Source organism: Chiloscyllium punctatum, chromosome 14, assembly GCF_047496795.1.
Source record: "Chiloscyllium punctatum isolate Juve2018m chromosome 14, sChiPun1.3, whole genome shotgun sequence".
NCBI classification, from domain to species: domain Eukaryota; kingdom Metazoa; phylum Chordata; class Chondrichthyes; order Orectolobiformes; family Hemiscylliidae; genus Chiloscyllium; species Chiloscyllium punctatum.
Window position 1 is genome coordinate 7197983 of NC_092752.1, and position 25108 is coordinate 7223090.

Below are 25108 nucleotides of genomic sequence, written 5' to 3' on the forward strand. Positions count from 1 at the left end.
CTGCCTCACAGCGCCAGAGACCCGGGTTCAATTCCCGCCTCAGGCGACTGACTGTGTGGAGTTTGCACGTTCTCCCCGTGTCTGCGTGGGTTTCCTCCGGGTGCTCCGGTTTCCTCCCACAGTCCAAAGATGTGCAGGTCAGGTGAATTGGCCATGCTAAATTGCCTGTAGTGTTAGGTTAGGGGTATGGGTGGGTTATGCTTCGGTGGGTCGGTGTGGACTTGTTGGGCCGAAGGGCCTGTTTCTACACTGTAATCTGATCTAATCTACATTTAGTTATTGCTAGATCTTTCCCTTTAAGCTCATGATCAGCACTTCAAGTTTCAAGCTGTAATTTATCATTCAACTGAAACTTACAGACGAATGAGCCTATGAACAGGGCAGCACGGTGACTCAGTGGTTAGCACTCCTGCCTCATAACGCCAGGGCTCTGGTTTTGATTCCCACCTCGGGCGACTGTGTGGCATTTGCTCTTTCTCCCCGTGTCTGCGTGGGTTTCCTCTGGGTGCTCCAGTTTCTTCCCACAGTCCAAAGGTGTGCAGGTCAGGTGAATTGGCCATGCTAAATTGCCCATAGTGTTAGGTGCATTAGTGAGGGGTAAATATAGAGTGGAGAATAGGTCTGGGTGGGTTCTCTTCAGTGGATTGGTGTGGACTTGCTGGGCCAAATGGCCTGTGTATGTACTGTAGAGAATCTAAACTAATTGAAACATCCTCAATTGAGGTGTCACTGACTCTTAGCCACCTGCCTTGCTGTACTGACAAGCTCAGGTTTAAAAGCAACTAGATTAATACTTCCGTTGCTGTTTTTGGTTTTCTTAATTCCCATGTCCCCAACCCCTCCCTAAATCACTCATGAGGACAACTGTTGCACAATGGTATGCATTTTTGTCTGTCTGTCAGAATTTAGTGCTTCACTAATTGGCCACTGGTGGGAGATTTGGACTGAGTAAATATATACTCTGGCTGTCATGTATTCTTACTTTTATAATGAGGTCTTGAGTCCTTGCTGCAACAGCACAGCTGCCTTGGACTAGAATTAAGATTGATAATACCAGCAATCTCTTACACCTGGTATGTCAGGACAATGGTCTTTACAAAGGCCAGCAGTGGTGTTTGGGAGCTCCAGTTAATTCTGCTGACACCCACTTGCATTAATGTTACACCTTTTAAACTGGTAAAGATGTCCAAAGGTGCTACACAGATGCATTTTCCAACAGAATTTGACTCTAACTTACTTAAGTAGACATAAAGGCAAAAAAACTTGTTGATGCTGGAAATCTGAAAAATACACAGAGAATGTTGGAGGGCAGAATCTGTGGAGAGAGAAACAGAGTGAATATTTTGAGACCCATGTCACTCTTGTTCAGACCTCATTTAATGTTTTCAGTCTTGTATGACTCCTCTTCAGGGAGAAAGTGAGGACTGCCGATGCTGGCGATTAGAGTCGAAGAGTGTGGTGCTAGAAAAGCACAACTGGTGAGGCAGCATCTGAGGAGCAGGAGAATCAACGTTTTGGGCATAAGCCCTGCCGAAATGCTGATTCTCCCGTTCCTTGGATGTTGCCTGACTGGCTGTCGTTTCCAGCGCCACACTCTTTGACGATGACTCCTCTTCAGAACTGAAAAGTATTGGAAAATAGATGTTTACACTTTTGACAGGCAGAGGCCCTGTACAAAGGAAACATGGCTTGATAATGGAAGAGAAGAAAAGGCATCTGGATTGAGTGTAAATTAAATTTAGGAAGACAAAGAACTGCAGATGCTGGAAATCAGAAACAAAACAGAGAATACTGCAGAAACTCAGCAGGTCTGGCAGCATCTGTGGAGAGAAAGCAGAGGTAACTTTTTTTTAATTGTTTCAGGTCCAGTGACCCTTCATCAGTTCTGAACAGATGCCTCCAGACCTGCTGAGCCTTTTCTAGCAATTTCTGTTTGTGCGGGCGTACGTTAAGCTGTGAGCAAAATACTGGGAGCAAAATAAACAAGACACAAACACAACACAGCTGTGGGGTGGGATAGAGGGTGCAGAAGAGGAGGATGTAAGAAAAATGGTATACAGACGTAATGCAGTCAGATTCTGAAGGTACAGGATTCAATTTTGAGTTCTGGAGGCTGTAACGTTTCGAAGTGGAGAATGGGAATGTTGTTCCTTGAACTTGCGTTGTGCTTCTTTGGAACATTGCCTCAGGTCCAGGACAGAAATGTTAGCATGAGAGCACAGTGTTTCTTAAAACAGAAAGCAACTGGGAGGTCAGGGTCATTCACAGAGTCATACAGCATGGAAATAGACCCTTCGGCCCAACCAGTCCATGCCACCCATAATCCCAAACTAAATTAGTCGCACCTGCCTGCTCCTGGCCCTTTTCCTTCCAGACATTCCTTATTCATGTACTTACCTAAATATCTTTTAAATGTGGTAACTGTTCCCACATCACCCATTTTCTCTGGAAGTTCATTCCACACATGAAGTGTACTCTGTGTAAAAATAAAAATCCCTCATGGCTTTTTAAAATCTTTTTCCTCTCACCTTAAAAATGTGTCCCCGAGTCTGGAAATTCCCCATCCCAGGTTGTCATTCACCTTGTCTACACCCCTCATGCTTTTATAAACCTCTATCATGTCGCCTGTCAACCTCCTACACTCCAGTCAAAAAAGGCCCCACCTATCCAGCCTCTCATCATAACTCAAACCCTTCATTCCTGGCAACATCCTGACAAATCTCTTCTGAACCCTCTCCAACTTGATGATGTATTTCCTACAACAGGGCGACAAGAACTGGATGCAGTGTTCCAGAAGAGGCCTCACCAAAGTCCCATACAACCTGAAACATAACGCCCAACTCCTATACTCAAAGAGGTTACTCAGTCTGTGTTTGCTTTCACCAATGTAAAGGAGGTGATGTTGTCAACAAGAATACAATTGTCTAGATTTAAGGAATTACAATTGAAATGCTGCTTCACCTGGAAAATATGTTTGGGTTTTGGATAGTGAGAAGGGTAGATACTGAACTAACACATTGATCCAGCAATGTGATCAGCAATGTCAGCGTCATAGAGGAGGAGAGAGGAGAGTTTAGGGAGGAAACTTCAGAGCTAAGGCTCTAAGGACCCGAGTGCTGACAATGGAAGGATTAAAATCGAAGTAGCAGAAGAGGTCAGAATTGGAGGAATGCAGAGGTCTCAGGCCTTGGGGAAGTAACAAGGCTAAGATGGGAGATAAGGCTGATGAGGGACACTGGTATACAACTACTTTCTATCAACTTGCATCTATTCAGCTGACACAGGTATTGCACATAGCTGATCAAAGGTCAATGCAGTTCTCCAGAAATTGGAACATATGGAAACTAAAACTTGACTCAATTTCTGATCTATTACATGCAAAACAGCTTGAGAAAAACCCTTCAAAGTAACAATGATTGGAAATTGACCAGATGCCTTGCTCTCACATGGATCATACTGATGGTATATCAGTATGAAGCAACACCTCTATTTTTAATTCTCGCCCTTGTTTTCAAGTCAATCCATGGCCTCACCACCTCCTGAGCTTGATCTAACCCGCTTCAACCCAACAACTGAGACCCCAACCCTAAGCATCCCCACCTCTTCCTTCCTTTACAATGCTCTTCAAAACCTACCTCTTCGCCCTTGCTTTTGGTTACTGAGCTAATGTCTTCTTGTGTGGCTTGGTATCAAAATCTGTTCGACACTGTGTCCATGATGTGCTTTTGGGTGTTTTGCTGCGTTAACCGTGCTATATAAGTGCCTGTGTGGAGTTTGCACATTCTCCCTGGGCTTGCATGGGTTTCCTCTGGGTGCTCTGGTTTCCTCCCATAGTCCAAAGATGTGCAGGTTAGGTGAACTGGCCATGCTAAATTACCCGTAGTGTTCAGGGATGTGCAGACGAGGTAGGTTAGCCATGGGAATTGGTGGGTAGGGGGATGGGTCTGGGTGAGATGCTCTTTGGAGGGTTGGTGTGGACCAGTTGGGTCGAATGGCTTGTTTCCTCACCATTGGGTTTCTATTATTCTAAGTGTTATTGTTGTTCATAACCTGTGTCTGTTTTATCCATAGGCCGTCACTAGAGGGCAGTCAGACACTGCTGAGCCCGGTGGTGAGCTGTGGACCTCCTGGTGCTCTGTTGACCAGGCCAGTGGTCTTGTCAATGCATCACTGTGCTGAACCCAACACCGAGAACTGGCTCATTCAGCTGAAGAGTCTGTCAAGCCAAGGAAACTGGGAGGTGAGAGATTATCCACTCAGATGCAAGAAAAACCATTCATAATTTCGAAGTCATTTTTTAAGTAATTTCCTTTGTTCTGAGAGAACAATCGCCTGCTTTCTTAGATCTCTGCCCCAGACTAAGGCCTTGTATCATTCAGAGTCGATAAAATGTGGAGCTGGACAAAAACCAGCAGGTCAGATAGCAATAGAGGAGCAGGAAAATTGATGTATACGCGTCAGTACTCCCTATCAAGACACTCAATCTCATGCTATGGGATTGCTCCAGTCATATAAAGAAAGATTTGCATTCATACAACCTTTCGTATGAGCTGTGAGCATCCCATATTCAGGAAGAATAGCAACAGCTTAGAGGGGGAAGGGTGCAGGAAAATTGTCCACAATGGTACCATAATTATGTGACTTTGTTTTATTATCTCACAGCATATGAGCACCCTTGGCTAGTTCCACATTTATTACCCTTCCCTAATTGGCAGTTAAGTGTTGCTGTGGGCCTGGTGTTACTTGTAAACCAGATTGGGTAAGGATGGTAGATTCCCTTCCTGAAAGGACATTAGTTAACTGGATGAGTTTTCCCCTGACAACCAACTCGTGGTCATCATTATTCTTTATTGAATTCAAATTCCATCATCTGCAGTGGGGAGATTTGAACCCAGGTCCCCAGGGCTTTGGCTGCGTTTCTGGATTGATAGTCTAGCGATAATACCACTGAGCCATTGCCTACCCCCTCCTGGGTAATCTCAATTACAGTCGGTTCTCCTATAACTGTGATGGTTGCATTCTTGTGTAACTCAGTGTTATAGAAAAATTCAGCTTCAGAAACAGCATTTAAAGTGTTGGCAATGTAATCGTGTTACAGCCAACACATGTTTTAAAAGTTTGCACTTTAGAAACAGTGTCCCCAATTTGTCAGTCACATTACAGTAAATTTGCATTGATGAAACGCATGTTACGGCAGAACAACCTGTAACCCAGCAGACTAGAGAGGCAGGGACTGGTCTCCTGACAGAAGTGATGGTTCAAAGAAAATTTAATGGAGATGCTCAATTAACTTTCACCAGCCACACTCGTTATGGTCCCCAAGGAAGGAAAGCTGGTCCCAAATAGACAAACGTTTAAAAGAGCAAAGAACAAAGAACAAAGAAAATGTACAGCCCAGGAACAGGCCCTTAGGCCCTCCAAGCCTGAGCCGATCCAAATGTACAATCTAAACCTGTCAATCAATTCCTAACCTTCTACATCTCTCTGCTCCCCACCTACTCATGCATCTGACCAGGCTCATCTTAAATGAATCTACCATGCCTGCCTCTACCACGTCTGCGTTCCTGACGCCCACTACCCTCTGCGTGTATCCCTGTTAAACTTTCCACCTCTCAATTTGAAAGCGTGATTTCTTGTTACTGAATCCTTCACCCTGGGAAAAAATCTTATCTCTATCCACCCTGTCTATTCCCTTCATGATTTTGTAAACCTTAATCAGGTCCCCCTCAATCTCCTTTTTTCTAATGAAAACAAACCTAACTTACTCAACCTCTCTTCCATACCAGGCAACATCCTCGTAAATCTTCCCTGCACCCTTTCCAAAGCGTCCACATCCTTTTGGTAATGTGGCGACCAGAACTATACACAGTATTCTAAATGCGGCCGAACCAATGTCTTGTACAATTTTAGCATGATTTGCCAGCTCTTATACTCAATACCCTGCCCGATGAAGGCAAGCATACTGTATGCCTTCTTGACCACTCTATCCACCTGTGCAGCAACCTTCAGGGTACAATGGACCTGAACTCCCAGATCTCTCTGCCCATCAACTTTTCCCGTTCATTGTATAATTTGCTCTAGAATTAGTCTTGCCTAAATGCATCATCTCACATTTGTCTGGATTGAAATCCATCTGCAACTTTTCTGCCCAAATGTCCGGTCTATCTATATCATCCTGTATTCTTTCACAGTCCCTTATGCTTTCTGCTACTCTACCGATCTTTGTGTCATCTGCAAACATGTTGATCATACCAACAATGCCTTCTTCCAGATCATTTATATATATTACAAACAACAGTGGCCCTAGCACTGACCCCTGTGGAACACCACTGGGCATCTTTCTCCATTTTGAGAAACTCTCTTCAACTACTACTCTCTGTCTCCTGTAGTTCAACCAGTTCTTTTTTCCACCTAGCTAGAACACCCTGCACACCATGTGACTTCACTTTCTCCATTAGTCTACAATGGAGTCTTACCAAATGCCTTAAATGTTATGTCCATGTATAGGACATCATCAGCCCTTCCTTCATCTAACAACTTGGTCACTTCCTCAATGAACTCTATTAAGTTGGTAAGGCATGATCTCCCCCACACAAAGCCATGTTGCCTATCACTGATAAGCCCATTATTTTCTAAATATAAACAGATCCTATCCCTCAATACCCTCTCCAGCAACTTTCCCACCATCGAATTCAGGCTCACTGGTCTGTATTACCCGGAATATCCTTACTACCCTTCTTGTACAGGGGGATAACATAATCACCCTTCCAGTCCTCCGGCATCTCACCTGTGTTTAAAGATGCCACAAAGGTATCTGTCTGGGCCCCAACTATTTCCTCTCTCGCCTCCCTCAGCAACCTGGGATAGATCCCAATGGTCCTGGGGATTTGTCCACCTTAATAACCTCTAACCCAACACATCTTCCCTACTTAAGTCAATGTGATCCAGACTAATCAAACTTCTATCTCTAATCTCAAGATTCATCATGTTCCTCTCCTCAGTGAACACTGATGCAAAGTAATCATTCAGAATCTCACCCATTCTCTCAGGTTTGACACACAGCCTTCCTTCATTATCCTTTAGTGGACCAATCCTTTCTCTAGTTACCCACTTGCTTCTTATATAAGAATAAAAGGCTTTGGGATTTTCCTTAATTATGCTTGCTAAAGCTATTTCATGACCCCTTTTAGCCCACTTGATTCCTTGTTTAAGACTTGTCCTACTCTTCCGATATTCCTCCAGGGCCCATTCTGTTCTTAGCTGCCTAGACCTTATGTACACTTCCCTTTTCCTCTTGGCTAGTTGTACAATTTCTCCTGTCATGCACAGCTCATGAATCTTGCCCTTCCTATCCTTTGCCTTCAACGGGACATGCCTATCCTGCACTATCTTTGAAAGCCTCCCACATCTCAAATGTGGACTTCCCTTCAAATAGCTGTGTCCAATCTACATTTCCGAGCTCCTGCCTAAATTTTGATATAATTGGCCTTGGCCCAGTTTAGTACTCTTCCCTTAGGACCACTCTCATCTTTATCTATGAATGTTATAAAACTTACAGAATTGTAGTCACTGTTCCCAAACAAATCCCCCACCACAACTTCTACCACCTGTCCTGGCTCATTCCCCAGTACCAGGTCCAATATGGCCCATTCCCTCGTCGGACTATTGACATATTGCTCTAGAAAACTCTCCTGGACGCTTCTTACAAATTCTATCCCATCCAGACCTCTGATGCTAAGTGTATCTCAGTCAATGTTGGGAAAATTAAAATCTCCCATCACCACTACCCGATTGCGTCCACATCTTTCTATAATCTGTTTACCTAGTGGGTGGCACGGTGGCACTGCTGCCTCACAGCGCCAGAGACCCGGGTTCAATTCCCCCCTCAGGCGACTGACTGTGTGGAGTTTGCACGTTCTCCCCGTGTCTGCGTGGGTTTCCTCCGGGTGCTCCGGTTTCCTCCCACAATCCAAAAATGTGCAGGTCAGGTGAATTGGCCCTGCTAAATTGCCCGTAGTGTTAGGTGAAGAGGTAAATGTAGGGGAATGGGTCTGGGTGGGTTGCGCTTCGGAGGGTCGGTGTGGACTTGTTGGGCCAAAGGGCCTATTTCCACACTGTAAGTAATCTAATCTAATGTATTTGTTCTTCTACCTCACGCTCACTGTTAGGAGGCCTGTAATACAGCCCCAACAATGTAACTGCACCCTTCTTATTTCTCAGCTCCACCCATAATGCCTCATTACCCAAGACCTCCATAGTGTCCTCCTTTAGCACAGCCGTGATATCATCCCTGACAAGCAATGCAACTCCTCCCCCCCTTTTACTTCCCTCCCTGTCCTGTCTGAAGCATCTGTATCCTGGAACATTTAGTTGCCAATCATCATGCCCTTCCTTCAACCAAGTCTCTGTGATTGCAATAATGTCATACTCCCAGGCACCAATCCAAGCCCTAAGTTCATCTGCATTACCCCCTATACTCCTTGCATTAAAGTAGATGCATTTCAGGCCACCAGTTCTTTTGCGCTCATCTGTTCTAGATTAGATTAGATTACTTACAATGTGGAAACAGGCCCTTCGGCCCAACAAGTCCATCACCGCCCCACCGAAGCGCAACCCACCCATACCCCTAAATTTACCACTTACCTAACACCACGGGCAATTTAGCATGGCCAATTCACCTGACCTGCACATCTTTGGACTGTGGGAGGAAACCAGAGCACCGGAGGAAACCCACGCAGACACGGGGAGAACGTGCAAACTCCACACAGTCAGTCGCCTGAGGCAGGAACTGAACCCGGGTCTCTGGCGCTGTGAGGCAGCAGTGCTAACCACTGTGCCACCGTTCTCTTCCCTTTATTAATGCTATCTTCATGATTCTTACAGTCTCCATTCTCCACCTCACTGCCTACTTGTTTTCTCTTCTGGTTCCGAGTCCCCTGCCACATTAGTTTAAAACCTCCCCAACAGCAGTCGCAAAAACTCCCCCAAGACATTGGTTTTGTTCTGGTTCAGATGTAGATCATCCCTTTTGTAATAGTCCCACCTTCCCCAGAACCGACTCCAATGTCCAACAAGTCTGAACCCCTCCCTCCTACACCATCCCTTAAGCCACGTGTTCATCTGTCTTTTTTTAATTTCTACGCTGGCTAGCACGTGGCACTGGGAGTAATCCCAAGATCACTACCTTTGAAGTCCTCCTCTTTAACTTCACTCCTAGCTCCTGAATTCTTCTTTAAGGACCTCATCTCGCTTTCTACTTATATTGTTGGTGCCTATATGCACCAAGACAACTGGCTGTTCCCCCTTTCCTTTTAGAATGCTCTGCAGCCAGTTGGTGACATCCCTGACCTGAGCACCTGGGAGTCAACATACCATCCGGGAGTCCCCTTTTCGGCCATAGAACCGCCCATCTACTCCCCTCACAATATAATCCCCTATGAGTATGGCCCTACTAGTCTTTTTCCTGCCCTTCTGAACAGCAGTGCCCCCCACGGTGCCATGATCTTGACAAATGCTGCCCTCCCCTGGTGAGCCATCTCCCCCAACAGTATCCAAAACGGCCAGTCACACGACAAAAACAGAACGGGCTGGGCTATACCAACTCAAGGGGTTGTGCATCTGCCTGTCTGTGGACTGGGAGGGTGGTTGGCGGAGGTCCCAGCAATCCCTGCAGCATCATCACTCAATAGTGGGTGCCGAATGAGCCTGCAGGGAGGTTCCAGGAGGAAGATGATGGCAGCAAGAGAAAGGAAGGTTCAGGGTTCTAGGGCAGAGCAGGAATTAGAAAGCCTGAAGGAATGGGAAGGGCTGATATAACATCATGAGGGCTATGGATAAGGGGAAAGGCAGGTGTCTTTTCCCTAGAGTGGGGATTTCAAGACTAGGGGACATATTTTATGAGAATGATCCCAAGATGAAGGGCTTGTCATATGGGGAAGTGGTTGAGGACTCTGGGTCTGTACTCAGTGGAAGTCAGAAGGATGAGGGGGATCTGATTGAAACTTACTGCATACTGAGAGGCCTGGATAGGGTGGACATAGAGAAGATGTTTCCACCAGTCAGAGAGACTAGGACCCGAGGGCACAGCCTTAGGGTGAAGGGATGACCCTTTAAAACTGGGATGAGGAAAAATTTCTTCAACCAGTTGATAGTGGATCCCTGTAACCCATGGCTGCAGAAGGCTGTGTGGTGGCCATGTCTTTGAGCGTATTTAAGATAGAAGTAGATAGGTCCTTGATTGGTAAGAGGATCAAAGGTTACAGGGAGAAGGCAGGAGAATGGGGTTGAGAAACATATCAGTGGAGCAGACTTGAGGAGACAAATAGCTTAGTTCTGCTCCTGTATTTTATGGCCTTACACTGGGAAGCTGATATGTTCAACAGGCATCCCCTTCCTTACCAAATGCGAGTCTGGGCAGGATGGTGGCATGGGTGGGTGGGGGAGGGAGGTTGGCGTGACTCCGCGAGTTGTTGTAATTTGGAATCCACTGCAAGAAAGGACAGCATTAGGAGACTACATCCTCAAAAGAAAATAGGGCAAACACTTGAAGGCAAAATAAATTGTAGGACTATGAGGAACGAGCACCAAGGATGGACTAATTTGGTAGCTCTCTCAAAGAGACAGGATCACTTCACAATTGTCTTAACATGCTTTAAAGCTGATAAAGTAGTTCATTTACAACAGTAGCTACTTGCAATGAAGAATTTCCATTGTTTTGACAATTGTCTAAAGCTAGGTGGTTGGCACTCTATACGTACAGAATGGGGGAAGCACCTTGGTGAGTGTCACAGAATCACAGGATTCCATAAGGAGACCATTTGGCCCATTGTGCCTGGCCTGGCCCTTCAATTGAGCACCATTACCTCGTGCCGACCTCCTCCCTTTCCCCCAGGCCCTTGCACATTATTTCTATTCAAATAATCATCCCTTTTGAATGTCTTCCACATTTTCAGGCAGTACATTCCAGACCCCAAACTGTTGCTTTCTCACATCACCCTTGCTTCTTTTGCAAGGTCAAAGCTGATTTGATGGCATGGGTTCAAAGACAAGGTGTTGGAGCGTGGGCAGGATGATGGGGAGAGGGTAGGGGGAGTCAGGTTGGCATTAGTGAAAAATCTAGGAGCGTCCTCCCACAGTGGGGACTGATGCAAATCGGCATTCAGCTGGAGAACGGTGTTGCCAACAGAGATAGTTAATGGTGTAGGAAAAATCATTTTAATATGGAAGTGGGAGGAACACACTATCGGCTGCCAAAAATAACAGTGGCGTTATTAAGAAATTTAGTAGGAAAAAAGAAAGTGTTCACAAGTGAGTAGCATGGTTTCAAGAGACATTGGAATTTGAATTATTCATTAACAGTTTTATGATTATTCTTGGATTTTAATAATACTTTAGGTAACATTTGCTCAAGTGTGGTTGTTTTTGGCAGTCTCAAGTTTCCGTAACATTTCAGTTACTTTTCTCGCAGCTGTTTTGATTTCGTTGGGCTGTCTGCCCATTTAAAAGTTTGGACATCTCAAGCTGAGATGATTGAAACTGTGTTGGGCTGATAGACTCATTCACTGCAGCAGTGACAACGTAGAGTCGAAACCAGCACAGGTGATGCTATATTGAAAGCTGGAAGCGATCCTGTGGCAAAGTGATAGTGTCCCCACCTCTGGAGATGGAGGCCTGAGTTCAAATCCCACATGCTCCAGTCATGCGTCTGAATAGATGGGTGATATATGTTTACCTCTTCCTGAGTGTTTTGGGGTGAAGGAATGTAATAGATTGATAGCATGCAGGTTTTCACCTTTAGTGAACTGCATGAACTTTGTGTTTCTCCAATTCAGGCTTCTTATACTTTTCCCATTTCAGTTGCTCTGTCATTGTCTCTCAATTGCTTGAGTCCCAATTTCTGAAGCTCTCATTTTCCGATTTGACATTCATGTACACATCGTGTTTACAAAAACCATACTTCGTGTTGTCAGGTACTTACAGCATGATATCTCTGCACTGGAACTTAAAATGGGACCTGCCCAGTTACACTCCAGCCTGTCCATTTACACTAGAGCTTGTCCGTTTACAATAGAGACTGTCCATTTACACTAGTACCTGTCCATTTACAATAGAGACTGTCCAGTTACAATAGAGACTGTCCATTTACACTAGTGCCTGTCCAGTTACAATAGAGACTGTCCATTTACACTAGTGCCTGTCCATTTACAATGGAGACTGGCCATTTACAATGAGGGACCCGGCATTTACAATGAGGACTGGACATTTACATTGTAAATAGCCAGTCTCCATTGTAACTGTTTCTTCAAAAAGTGGACTATTCAGTAAAATATTTTAGATAACATTTGTTTAAAACTAGAAGACAGTTCATCCCTTGAAAGGATGTTAGAAGGACACGCTCCCAAAGGTAAATTGTGAGAAAGGTGCTGAGGTGTTAGACTCTGTGTGTGTACCTTTATTTTTTTTTCCTCTGTAGGACGTGGTGGTTTTAGGATCAGAGACGCTCACCACCCCATGTTACATCCAGCTGGACCCTCAGACCTGCCACATGGTGACTGAGCAGCTTGGCACTTACTGTCTGGTGGGACAGTCCATCAACAAGTCAGCAACCAGGCGACTGAAACTGGCGATATTTGCCCCCGTGGTCTGCACTTCACTCGAATACAGCATTCGTGTCTACTGCTTGGATGATACGCAGGATACTCTGAAGGTACCTCTGCAATCTTACAGTGGGAAGCATTTATGTTGTACCTTTCACAGCCATAATATCTCCAAAAAGGCTTTAAAGCCAATGACGAGCTTTTTTTGACATGTAATTACTTTTGCAATGTCGGAAACATGACCTCAATTTCACACGTCTGGCTCCTACAAACAGTAGCGTGATAGCAACCTGTAGTGATTGGACCCAGGTGGATCTCATTGGCTATGAGATCCCTGATTGGGATTGTTAACCTGGGCTAATCAGGAAGCTCTGGCTGGCTAATATAAACAGGGGTTTTGCCTGCCCCTCTTCCCGGGTTACTTTAGAGCCTGGGTGTCCTTGGAGAAGGAGCACGCGGTGTCTACCAACACCCTGGAGTCATTCAGGGAGAGGTGGGCGCCGCAGGGAGTGGAGTGTATTATTCCCCCGTCCAACTCTATTTTGATTTAGTCCCTACCCTCCCCTTCACTGTTTTGATCACACAGCATTGCCCTTTGATGAGAAGGGCAGTGCTTGTCACTGGCCACTCGGGTGTTTTTCCTATCTTCCTGGTGGTGGAAATTGAATAAAGATTCGTGCACTTTGTGTCTTTCACTGTGTCTCACACCTGCACATACACACACCATGAGTGTTGGGGAAAAAATAAGCACTACCGCAGTTAGGCGGTAGTGTGGGGGTAAGAAAAAAAAAGAACAGAAAATGGAAAAAAAATAAATAGGAAATTATTGAAAAAAAAATAAACAGGGGTTTGGTGGAAACTGAATAAAGATTTGTGCACCTTCTGTCTTTCACTATGTCTCACACCTGCACACACACAACAACAAAAAAAATAAAAAACATAAACCGGGGGTTTAGCATCTCCTTAGTTCAGGGACTAACTCTGAGCTGGCTGGTCACAGCTGCTGTACTGTGCATAAGTAAATAAAAGGTGACTTGGTGATGGGATATTGGCCCCTGCGCGTTATTTCTGCTTTTGGGTGATAGGCCAAATGGTTAATATTGGACAAAACACGGAGGATGATGCCCCTGTTCACCTTCAGGAAAGTGATGTACGATCTCAGGATTTAACCTGACAGTGCAGTAAATGTTGAAGTTTTTCTGACGTTTCAAAACGACAGGACACTAGAAAAAGGTGATGAGTAGCTCTGTTAGTTAAGGATGGAAATAGTGAGAGATGATCTTAGCTTAAAGGGGCAAGATGTAGAATCAGAATGGGTAGAGATGAGAAATAGAGATGAGAGGCCATCTGTGGAAGTCATTTATAATCCTCATGGTAATAATTACACTGGAAAAGAGTATTTACAGGAAGAAATAAATGGGCTGCATAAGAAATCTGCCACAATAATCATGGGTGGTTTTAATCTAAATACAGATTCAGTGACCCAAGTTGGCAAAGGTAGAGAAGAAACTGATCTCCCAGAATGTATTTGGATCAGTATCATCAAGCAGTATTTTCAATTGCCATACAGAGAGCAGGCCATTCAAGACCTACCTGGTTATGTGCAATGTGACAGGATTAATTAATAACCTGTTACAAAGGAACCTGTAGGCAGTGATCATAACATGACAGGATTTCAGGTTCAGAGCAAAGGTGAGAAACAATTGATTGATTGTCACGTGTATCGAAGTACAATGAAAACTGTTTACGAGCAGTACAGGCAGATTACCGTTAGCAAAGATGTACAGAACAAAAGATTTAGATGGAGGCAGACAGGTTCCATTGCATAGGGTGTACAAGGGAGATCAGCATTAGCAAGGTGAGCATTATTTGAGGCTAGAGAGTCCATTCATCAGTCTAATAACAGCTGTTCTTGAACCTGTTGGTGCACGTGTTCAGGCTTCGGTATCTTCTGCCTGATGGAAGAGGTTGCAGGAGAGCATCACCAGGGTGCAAAGGGTCTTTGAATATGTTGGCAGCCTTTCCGCGGCAGTGAGCCATGAAAATGGAGTCTGTGGATGGAAGCTTGGCTCCTGTGTTTGGGCTGTGCACATCACCTTCTGTAGTTTCTTGTGGTCCTGGGCAAAGCAGTTGCCATACCAGGCCGTTGTCCACCAGGACAGCATTCTCTCGATGGTGCATCTGTTGAGGTTGGTGAGGGTCCTTATGAACATGCCAAACTTCCTGAGCTGCCTGAGGAAAGAAGAGGCATTGTTGTGCCTTTTTGACCATCACACCTACATGGGTGGGTTTAAGGATCATGTTTTGAGGAAGTAACAAGCTGGTAGATCAAGGGCACCAGTTGACCTGGGTGCACTTGGAATTTCAAAGGCTTTTGAGGTGCCACCTCAAAGATTATTGTACAAAACAGTAGCTGATGGTGTAATGCATAAGATATTATAGAGTCACAGAGATGTACAGCACGGAAACAGACCCTTCGGTCCAACTCGTTCATGCCGACCAGATATTCCAACCCAATCTAGTCCCATTTACCAGCACCTGGCCCATACCCCTCTAAACTCCTCCTATTCATACACCCATCCAGATGCCTTTTAAATGTTGTAATTGTACCAGCCTCCACCACTTGCTGTGGCAGCTCATTCCATACACGTACCACTGGTTAGCTGACTGTGAGAAGAAAGTTGGAATTAATGAGTCTTTTGCCGGTTGGTAAGCAGTAATGATGGGAGTACCACTGGGATAAGTGCTGGGAATTGGAAACAAAGATTTCTGATTTATATCAAAGACTTGATACCAATTGCATGGTGATTGGATTTGCCAATGACACCTGGAAAGTTAGAAAGTAAATTGTCAAGGGGATGGAGAGAGTCTTCAAAGAGATATAGACAGATTATGGGAATGGGCAGATATTTGGCAGATGGGGGGGGGTGTACAATGTGGAAAAGATGTGAATTGACTACATCAGCAGGAAGAAATAGAAAAGCAGCACAATATTTAAATAGGGAGAGATTGCAGAGATCTGTGGTTTGGATTACAGAGGAGTTTGGGTATCCTGGTATGTGAATCACAAAACCTTGCAGGTCAGCAAGAGCTTAGGAAAGCAACTAGAAGGTTGTTGTTTATTGCCAGGAGAATGGAATATGAAAAATCAGGAATTTTTACTACTGACGTATTGGGATCTTGATGAGTCCCATCTGAAGTTTGGTGTGCAATTTTGGTTTCCTTATTTGGAATGGATATCATCAGAAACAATTCAGAGGAAGTTTTATAGCTCTATTCCTGAGATGAAAGACATAGTTTATGAGGACTGGTTGAATAAGTTGGCTTTTTGACCATTGGAGTTAAGGAGAATGAGAGATTGCAACATGTGAATATCCCAAGGGAGCTTCACAGTTTGGACTCTGGGAGGATATTTCTTTTGTGAGAGAGAAGGGTAGGACTAGGGGACATTGTTTCAGAATAAGTAATGTAAACATCTCAATCCATAAACCTTCTGAAAAAGGGTAACCAGATTTGAAACTTTAGCTCTATTTCTCTCTGCATAGATTCTGCCAGACCTGCTGAGTTTCCCTGGCAACTTCTGTTTTTGTTTGTTTCAGATCACCATTACCCACAATCCTTTGTTTTATTTAAGAATGACCGGTCTCCCTTTCCAGGTGGAGATGGGGAGAATTGATCAATCACATTAATACCTTCCTCAGAAAACAGTGGAAACTGGTCATTGAATTTATTGAATACGGAGTTAGACAGATTTCTGACAGACAAGTGTGTCAAAGATTATGGATAGCAGGCAGAAAAGTGGGGCTGATCTTATTGAATGGCAGAGCAGGTTTGAGGGGTCAAATGGTCTACTTCTAGGTTCAGTGCTGTAATGCAGTAAAAACCTGGATCATATACTCATGTTCCTGGAGTGAGCTCTTGAAGACTTTGGGGAAGGGCTGATGATGGAATTCTATACATCCAGAAAACCTTTGGCATTTTCCATCATTTTGGATTCTGCATTGGGCACAGGCATCTCTTTCTGTTTTAAATAAAGAGTTGTTCATATTATTTAATTGATGAAAGCTTTTGATAGAGTCAAAGAATCGTACAGCATGGCAATAGACCCGTTGGTCCAACCAGTCCATCCCATCCATGTTCCCAAACTAAACTCGTCCCATTTGCCTGCAGTTGGCCTATATCCTTCTAAACATTTTCATGAACTTATTCAAATGTCTTTTAAACATTGTAGCTGTACCTGCATCCATCACTTTCTCTTCAAGTTCATTCCACACACAAACCACTCACTGTGTAACAATTTGCCCCTCATGTTCTTTTTAAATCTTTCTCCTCTCACCTTAGAAATATGCCCTTTATCTTGAAATCCGCTACCCTAGGGAAAAGACACCTGCCATTCAAGTTATCTATACCGTTCCAGATTAATAATATCCTTCCGATAACTGGGTGACCAGAACTGGTCAATACAGAATAATCTTGATTATCCAAATGAGACAGGCAGGGAGTACTTTGTTCAGATAACTGATTGTTCAGATAACCGATTGTTCGGATAATCTATAACGTTTTTACAGGACCTTGAGATCTTTTTTGGATAATGTGAAATTTGGATAATTGACATACGGATAATCGAGGTTGTCCTGGTGTTCCAGGAAAGGCCTCGCCAACATCCTGTACAACCTCAATATGACATTCCGACTCATATACTCAGAGGTCTGTCTTTGGGATAAGGAAAGTCTAGGCTTTATAGTAAGAATATACTTGATCTTAGGGTCTTGTGGTAGTGTTTCTATATCTGGGTCAAAAAAATCTGAGTTCGAGCCTAAAGATGTGTCCTCACTTGTCCAAACAGATTGATTAAAGCTGATTATATCTGATATAGTTGCAGTGGAATGTATAGGTGTGTATCTCTGTTCTTCAATATAACTAGACCTGTGATATGTACAATCATTCGTTGTACACTCATGCATTCAGTCAATCCTGACCTTTGTTCACAGGAAGTTATTCAGCTTGAGAGGCAGCTGGGAGGACAGCTAATGGATGAACCAAAGACCCTCCTGTTCAAGGACAGCACCCATAACTTGCGTTTGTCCATCCACGATATCCCTCACTCTCTCTGGAGAAGCAAACTCCTTACAAAGTACCAGGTAAAAGCTTCAATTACCTTTCTTTCTGCATAGTCTGTTGCCCCCTGTTATGGAGACTGAGAAGGGGGAAAACTGGAGGTAATTAGTCATCATTCTCTGTTAACCCATTGTTGAAATATTTTTTTCCAAAACAGTCTGTTGTCCTTCATTTAAATGGCTCCATGAGGTTTATTTTCCCAACGCTGACACATTTGAGAGTTAACCCTTTGCTTCATGTTGACCATAACTATAATCTTCTGTCTTCCAAGACTGAAGCTGTGAATTTTGGCTTTCATGTTTACCATAAATCACAGGATATAAGTCAACCCAGTGTATAGCATGACCCTGTCTTTCCAGCTACATGTGCTTGGTGTATAAGTCGACCACCTGACTTTTTCAGCCCAGGAGACTACAATCCTATTAGTTGTCACCCTCCATTTTTACACTGCAAATGGGTACTTTATTTACTCTTACTTTATAATTGAGGCATAAGAGGTCAAACAGAGGCTGTTTGGTGAAGATTTGTGGGAGTTAAAGGTATGCAGAGGTACCGTGTGTGTCAAAAGGTAAAGATGGCAACCCCCTCAAACCCATGGGGAGTGGTTCACTCTTACACTTCAAACATAAGTCAGCCCTCACTTTGACAGGGATTTTTTGAAGGATTTCAAAGTTTCCTTAAACACCAACTTGGACAGTAATTGTATTTGGGTATTAACTGGGGATTCTCGTATTATCATCATCTGTTGTCCCTCGATGTGAAGATGATGTCTACTCAAAATGCTGGGTCTTCATGTGACTGTACAGACTGATCCTCCACACACACAGATCTTTCAGCACATGGGGCAGACGTGTCATGACAAACAGTGGAAGTCACGAGAGCTGGATTTGTTAGAGAGCCATAGAGTCATACTGCACAGAAACAGACCCTTCAGTCCAACCAGTCTGAGCCAAACATAATTCCGAACTAAAATAATCCAACTCCCAGCTTCCAGCCCGTATCCTTCCAAACCTTTCCAATTCATGCATCCATCCAAATTTGGAGCATTGTGTGCAGTTTTGGGCCCCATATCTCAGGAAAGATGTACTGGCCCTGGAGTGTGTTTCAGAGGAGGTTCATGAGAATGGGCACAGTAATTAAAAGTTTAACATATGAGGAATGTTGGAGGATTCTAGGTTTATACTCAATAGAGCTGAGGAGATTAAGGGGGTACCTAATTGAGACATTACAGAACACTGAATGGCCTGGACAGAGTGGACGTTGGGAAGAGGTTTCCATTAGCAGGGAAGACTAGGACCCAAGGGCACAGTCCTAGAGTAAAGGGAAGACCCTTTAGAATGGGGATAAGGAGAAACTTCGACAGCCAGAGAGTGGTGAATCTATGGATTTCACTGTCATATATTTTTCCTGAGTGTTTTGGGGTGAAGGAATGTAATAGATTGATAGCATGCAGATTTTCACCTTTGTGAACTGCATGAACTTTGCGTTTGGGGTGGCACGCTAGCTCAGTGGTCAGCACTGCTGCCTCACAGCACCAGGGACCTGGGTTCGACTCTAGCCTCAGACACCTGACTGTTTGGAGTTTGCACATTCTCCCCGTGTCTGCGTGGGTTTCCTCCCACAGCCCAAAGATGTGCAGGTCAGGTTGTTGGGCTGAAGGGCCTGTTTCCACACTGTAGGGAATCTAATCAAAAGAATGTTGTGGAGGCCGGGTCATTGACTATATTTAAGACTGAGATAGTTTCTTGAGTATCAAGGGTTACAGGGAGAAAGCAGGAGAATGGGGTTGAGAAACTTATCAGGAGAGAGTGAGGACTGCAGATGCTGAAGATCAGAGCTGAGAGCATGGTGCTGGAAAAGCACAGCCGGTCAGGCAGCATCCGAAGAGCAGGACAATCAACATTTCAGGCATAAGCCCATCATCAGGAATGAGGCTTGTGGGCCAACGGGGCTGAGAGATAAATGCGAGGGAGATGATGTGTGTGGAAGTGCAGGTAAATCTCTGTTGGATCCTTCCACGTCCATCCGAGTTTTACCTGTATTTCCACACATATCATCTACTGCATCCGTTGCACCTCTACATTGGGGAGACAGGATGCCAACTTGCAGATTGTTTCAGAGGACATCTCTGGGACACCTGCACTAACCAACCCCATTGCTTCGTGGCTGAACACTTTAACTCCCCCTTCCACTCTGCCAAAGACATACAGGTCCTGGGCCTCCTCCATCGCCAAACCCTAACCACCTGATACCTGGAGGAAGAATGTCTCATGTTCCACCTTAGAACCCTCCAACCACATGGGATCAATGTGGACTTCACCAGTTCCCCCACTTCCCCTCCCCCCCCACCTTATCCCAGTCTCAACCTTCCAATTCAGCACCACCCTCCTGAACAGTCCTACCTGTTTATTTTCCTTCCAACTATCTGCTCCAACCTCCTCTCTAACCTATCACTTTCACACCCCACCTTCATCTACCTATTGTACTCCCAATTACCTTCCCCCTAGCCCCAGCCCTCCCATTTATCTCTCAGCCTCATTCCTGATGAAGAGATTATGCACAAAACGTTGATTCTCCTGCTCCTCGGATGCTGCCTGGCCTGCTGTGCTTTTCCAGCACCACACTCTCCGACTGAGAAACGTCTCAGCCACAATTGAATGGTGGCGCAGACTCGATGGGCTGAATGGCCTAACTTCTGCTCCTGTGTCTTATATTCTTACGGTCTTTTAAATGTTGTAATTGTACCCACATCCACCACTTCCTCAAAAAGTTCATTCCACACGTTAGCCACCTTCTGTGTAAAACATTTGCCCCTCATGTCTTTTTTAAATCTCTCTCCTCTCACCTTAAAAACCTGCCCCCTGGTCTTGGAATTCCCCATCCGAGGGAAAGGACAACAACCATTAACTCTATCTATACCTCACATTATTTTGTAAGCTTCAATCCTATTTCCTTATCTGTCACCACAGTGTCTCGTCATTAAAGTATCTGAATTCATGATGCAATTTGATGGACAGGTTGTCATCATTTTAAATGATTGATAGCCAGTTCCTCTCAGTTATTGATGTCAGTGCTGTCAGACATCAAGGAAAGCTTCAGTGTCTCTCTAGTACTTTCTCTGTCTTCCCTGAACTGTTGAGAGTTGAGACAAAATCAGTTATGAGGTAAAAGGTTCATGATGTTATTTCTGGAGATTGAAGGACAGTCTTATGAGGAGAGAATCATAGAATCCCTACAGTGTGGAAGCAGACCATTTGGCCCATCTACTCCATACTGACCCTCCAAAGGTGATTCCACCCCAGACCCAGGAATTTCTTCTCTCAGAGGGAAATGAATCTGTGGAGTTCTTCACTGCAAAGGGCTGTTGGGGTTGGGTCGTTAAGTATATTCAAGGCTGAGATCGCTGTTTAATCAGTTAGAGAATCAAGGGTTGTGAGGAAAAGGCAGGAAAGTGAGGATTATCAAATCAGCATTGAATAGTGCAACTGACTTGATGGGTAGAACGGCTTACTCTTGCCCCTGGTCTCTCATTCAGGGGAGCTGAGATTGTATCGGTATGAAATAGCCACTGGATTATGTGATGACATTTCTTAAACAACCAGATCTTTGACACACAGTCCTCACAGCCTCATGATTTACCTTCTGCTGATCTCACTGCTGTGGGTAAACCTCCCAGGATCAAGCAGCTTGTTGGTGAACGCAAACATCCCCTAACAGACTGTCAGGCTGGAAATCCACAGAGGCTTCTGTCTATTGGAGCAAATGGAATTGCAACTGAAGCTATTTCCACAGAATGAACTGAGGTTAAATTCCAGGAATTGATGTCATGTCCACAATGTATTAGCCTGGGCCTCTGCATTACTTGTCAAACAGCTTTACCAATATGTCATTGTCTTCCCATTTAAAAACAAGGGTCGAACAACTGTTCCCACCCAGAGAATCTGTGTGACCTCCTGTAGCCACCCACAGACTGTGTGTGACCTCCTGTACAAATCCACAGACTGTGTGACCTCCTGTACCCTCCCACAGACTGTGTGACCTCCTGTACCCTCCCACAGACTGTGTGACCTCCTGTACCGACCCAAATCCTGAGTGTGACCTCCTGTACCCACCCACAGACAGTGTGTGACCTCCTGTACCTGCCCACAGACTGTGTGACCTCCTATACCGACCCAAATCCTGTGTGTGACCTCCTGTACCCACCCACAGACAGTGTGGGACCTCCTGTACCCACCCACAGACTGTGTGTGACCTCCTGTACCTGCCCACAGACTGTGTGTGACCTCCTGTACCCGCCCACTGACTGTGTGTGACCTCCTGTACCCGCCCACAGACTGTGTGTGACCTCCTGTACCCACCCACAGACTGTGTGTGACCTCCTGTACAAATCCACAGACTGTGTGTGACCTCCTGTACCTGCCCACAGACGGTGTGACCTCCTGTACCTGCTCACAGACTGTGTGTGACCTACTGTACCTGCCCACAGACGGTGTGATCTCCTGTACCTGCCCACAGAGTATATGTGACCTCCTGTACCTGTTCACAGACTGTGTGTGACCTCTCGTACTCATCCACTGACTGTGTGTGACCTCCTGTACTCACCCACAGAGTGTGTGTGACCTACTGTAACCGTCCACAGACTGTGTGTGACCTACTGTACCCGTCCACAGACTGTGTGTGACCTCCTGTACCCACCCACAGACTGTGTGTGACCTCCTGTACCGGCCCACAGACTGTGTGGTGACCTCCTGTACCTGCCCACAGACAGTGTGACCTCCTGTACCTATCCACTGACTGTGTGTGACCTCCTGTATCCACCCACAGACTGTATGTGACCTCCTGTACCCGCCCACAGACTGTGTGACCTCCTGTACCTGCCCACAGACTGTGTGACCTCCTGTACCCGCCCACAGAGTATGTGTGACCTCCTGTACATGTCCACAGAGTGTGTGTGACCTCTTGTACCACCCCCAGAGACAGTGTTTGACCTCCTGTACCCGCCCACTGACTGTGTGTGACCTCCTGTACCCACCCACAGACTGTATGTGACCTCCTGTACCTGCCCACAGACTGTGTGACCTCCTGTACCCACTTACAGACTGTGTGTGACCTCCTGTGTCCATCCACAGAGTGTGTGTAGCCTCCTGTACACACCCACTGACTGTGTGTGACCGCCTGTACCCACCCAGAGACTGTTCGTGACCTCCTGTACCCACCACAGACTGTGTGTGACCTCCTGTACCCGCCCACAGACTGTGTGACCTCCTGTACGTACCCACAGACTGTGTGTGACCTCCTGTACACCACCACAGACTGTGTGTGACCTCCTGTACCCACCCACACAGTGTGTGTGACCTCCTGTACACCACCACAGACTGTGTGTGACCTCCTGTACCCACCCACAGAGTGTGTGTGACCTCCTGTATCTGTCCAGAGAATGTGTGTGACCTCCTGTACCACCCACAGACTGTGTGTGACCTCCTGGACCCAGCCACAGACTGTGCGTGACCTCCTGTACCCGCCCACAGACTGTGTGTGACCTCCTGTACCGCCCACAGACTGTGTATGACCTCCTGTACCCACCCATAGACGGTGTGTGACCTCTTGTACCCACCCACAGACTGTATGTGACCTCCTGTATACACTCACAGACTGTGTGTGACCTCCTTTACCTGCCCTCAGACTGTGTGTGACCTCCTGTACCCGTCCACAGACTGCGTTTGACCTCCTGTACCTGCCCTCAGACTGTGTGTGACCTCCTGTACCTGCCCTCAGACTGTGTGTGACCTCCTGTACACCACCACAGACTGTGTGTGACCTCCTGTACCTGCCCTCAGACTGTGTGTGACCTCCTGTACCTGCCCTCAGACTGTGTGTGACCTCCTGTACCCACCCACAGAGTGTGTGTGACCTCCTGTACCCACCCACAGAGTGTGTGTGACCTCCTGTACCCACCCACAGACTGTGTGACCTCCTGTACCCGCCCACAGACTGTGTGTGACCTCCTGTACCCACCCACAGACTGTGTGACCTCCTGTACCTATCCACTGACTGTGTGTGACCTCCTGTATCCACCCAGAGACAGTGTGTGACGTCCTGTACCCACCCACAGAGTGTGTGTGACCTCCTGTACCCACCAGAGACTGTGTGTGACGTCCTGTACCCACTTACAGACTGTGTGTGACTTCCTGTAGCCACCCACAGACTGTGTGTGACCTCCTGTACACACCCACAGACTGTATCTGACCTCCTGTACCCACCAGAGACTGTGTGTGACCTCCTGTACTCAACCACAGACTGTGTGCGACCTCCTGTACCCGCCGACAGACTGTGTGTGACCTCCTGTACCCACCCACAGACTGTGTGTGACCTCCTGTACCTCCCCCCAGACTGTGTGTGACCTCCTGTACCCACACACAGACTGTGTGTGACATTTTGTACCCACCCATAGATTGTATGTGACCTCCTGTACCTGCCCACAGACTGTGTGCGACCTCCTGTACCCGCCGACAGAATGTGTGTGACCTCCTGTACCCACCCACAGACTGTGTGTGACCTCCTGTACCTCCCCCCAGACTGTGTGTGACCTCCTGTACCCACACACAGACTGTGTGTGACATTTTGTACCCACCCATAGATTGTATGTGACCTCCTGTACCTGCCCACAGACTGTGTGTGACCTCCTGTACACACCCACTGACTGTGTGTGACCGCCTGTACCCACCCAGAGACTGTTTGTGACCTCCTGTACCCAACCACAGACTGTGTGACCTACTGTACGTACCCACAGACTGTGTGTGACCTCCTGTACCCACTTACAGACTGTGTGTGACCTCCTGTGTCCATCCACAGAGTGTGTGTAGCCTCCTGTACCCGCCCACAGACTGTGTGTGACCTCCTGTACCCACCACAGACTGTGTGTGACCTCCTGTACCCGCCCACAGACTGTGTGTGACCTCCTGTACATGTCCACAGACTGTGTGTGACCTCCTGTACCCGCCCACAGACTGTGTGACCTCCTGTACGTACCCACAGACTGTGTGTGACCTCCTGTACACCACCACAGACTGTGTGTGACCTCCTGTACCCACCCACACAGTGTGTGTGACCTCCTGTACACCACCACAGACTGTGTGTGACCTCCTGTACCCACCCACAGAGTGTGTGTGACCTCCTGTATCTGTCCAGAGAATGTGTGTGACCTCCTGTACCCGCCCACAGAGTGTGTGTGACCTCCTGGACCCAGCCACAGACTGTGCGTGACCTCCTGTACCCGCCCACAGACTGTGTGTGACCTCCTGTACCCGCCCACAGACTGTGTGTGACCTCCTGTACCACCCACAGACTGTGTGTGACCTCCAGTACACGCCCACAGACTGTGTGTGACCTCTTGT

The 25108-nt window shown here is 46.1% G+C and overlaps 1 protein-coding gene across 4 annotated transcripts in view; it reads left to right on the forward strand.

Annotated features, from left to right (window-relative positions):
* Positions 1 to 25108, forward strand: part of LOC140485579 (netrin receptor UNC5C-like) — a 419631-nt gene that overhangs the window by 377304 nt on the left and 17219 nt on the right. For all 4 annotated transcript variants that reach the window (XM_072583830.1, XM_072583831.1, XM_072583832.1 and 1 more), the window contains 3 exons: positions 4072 to 4240; positions 12473 to 12706; positions 17588 to 17737. In XM_072583830.1, coding sequence (XP_072439931.1) covers positions 4072 to 4240; positions 12473 to 12706; positions 17588 to 17737 — 553 coding nt within the window. The remainder of the gene's footprint in view (positions 1 to 4071; positions 4241 to 12472; positions 12707 to 17587; positions 17738 to 25108) is intronic.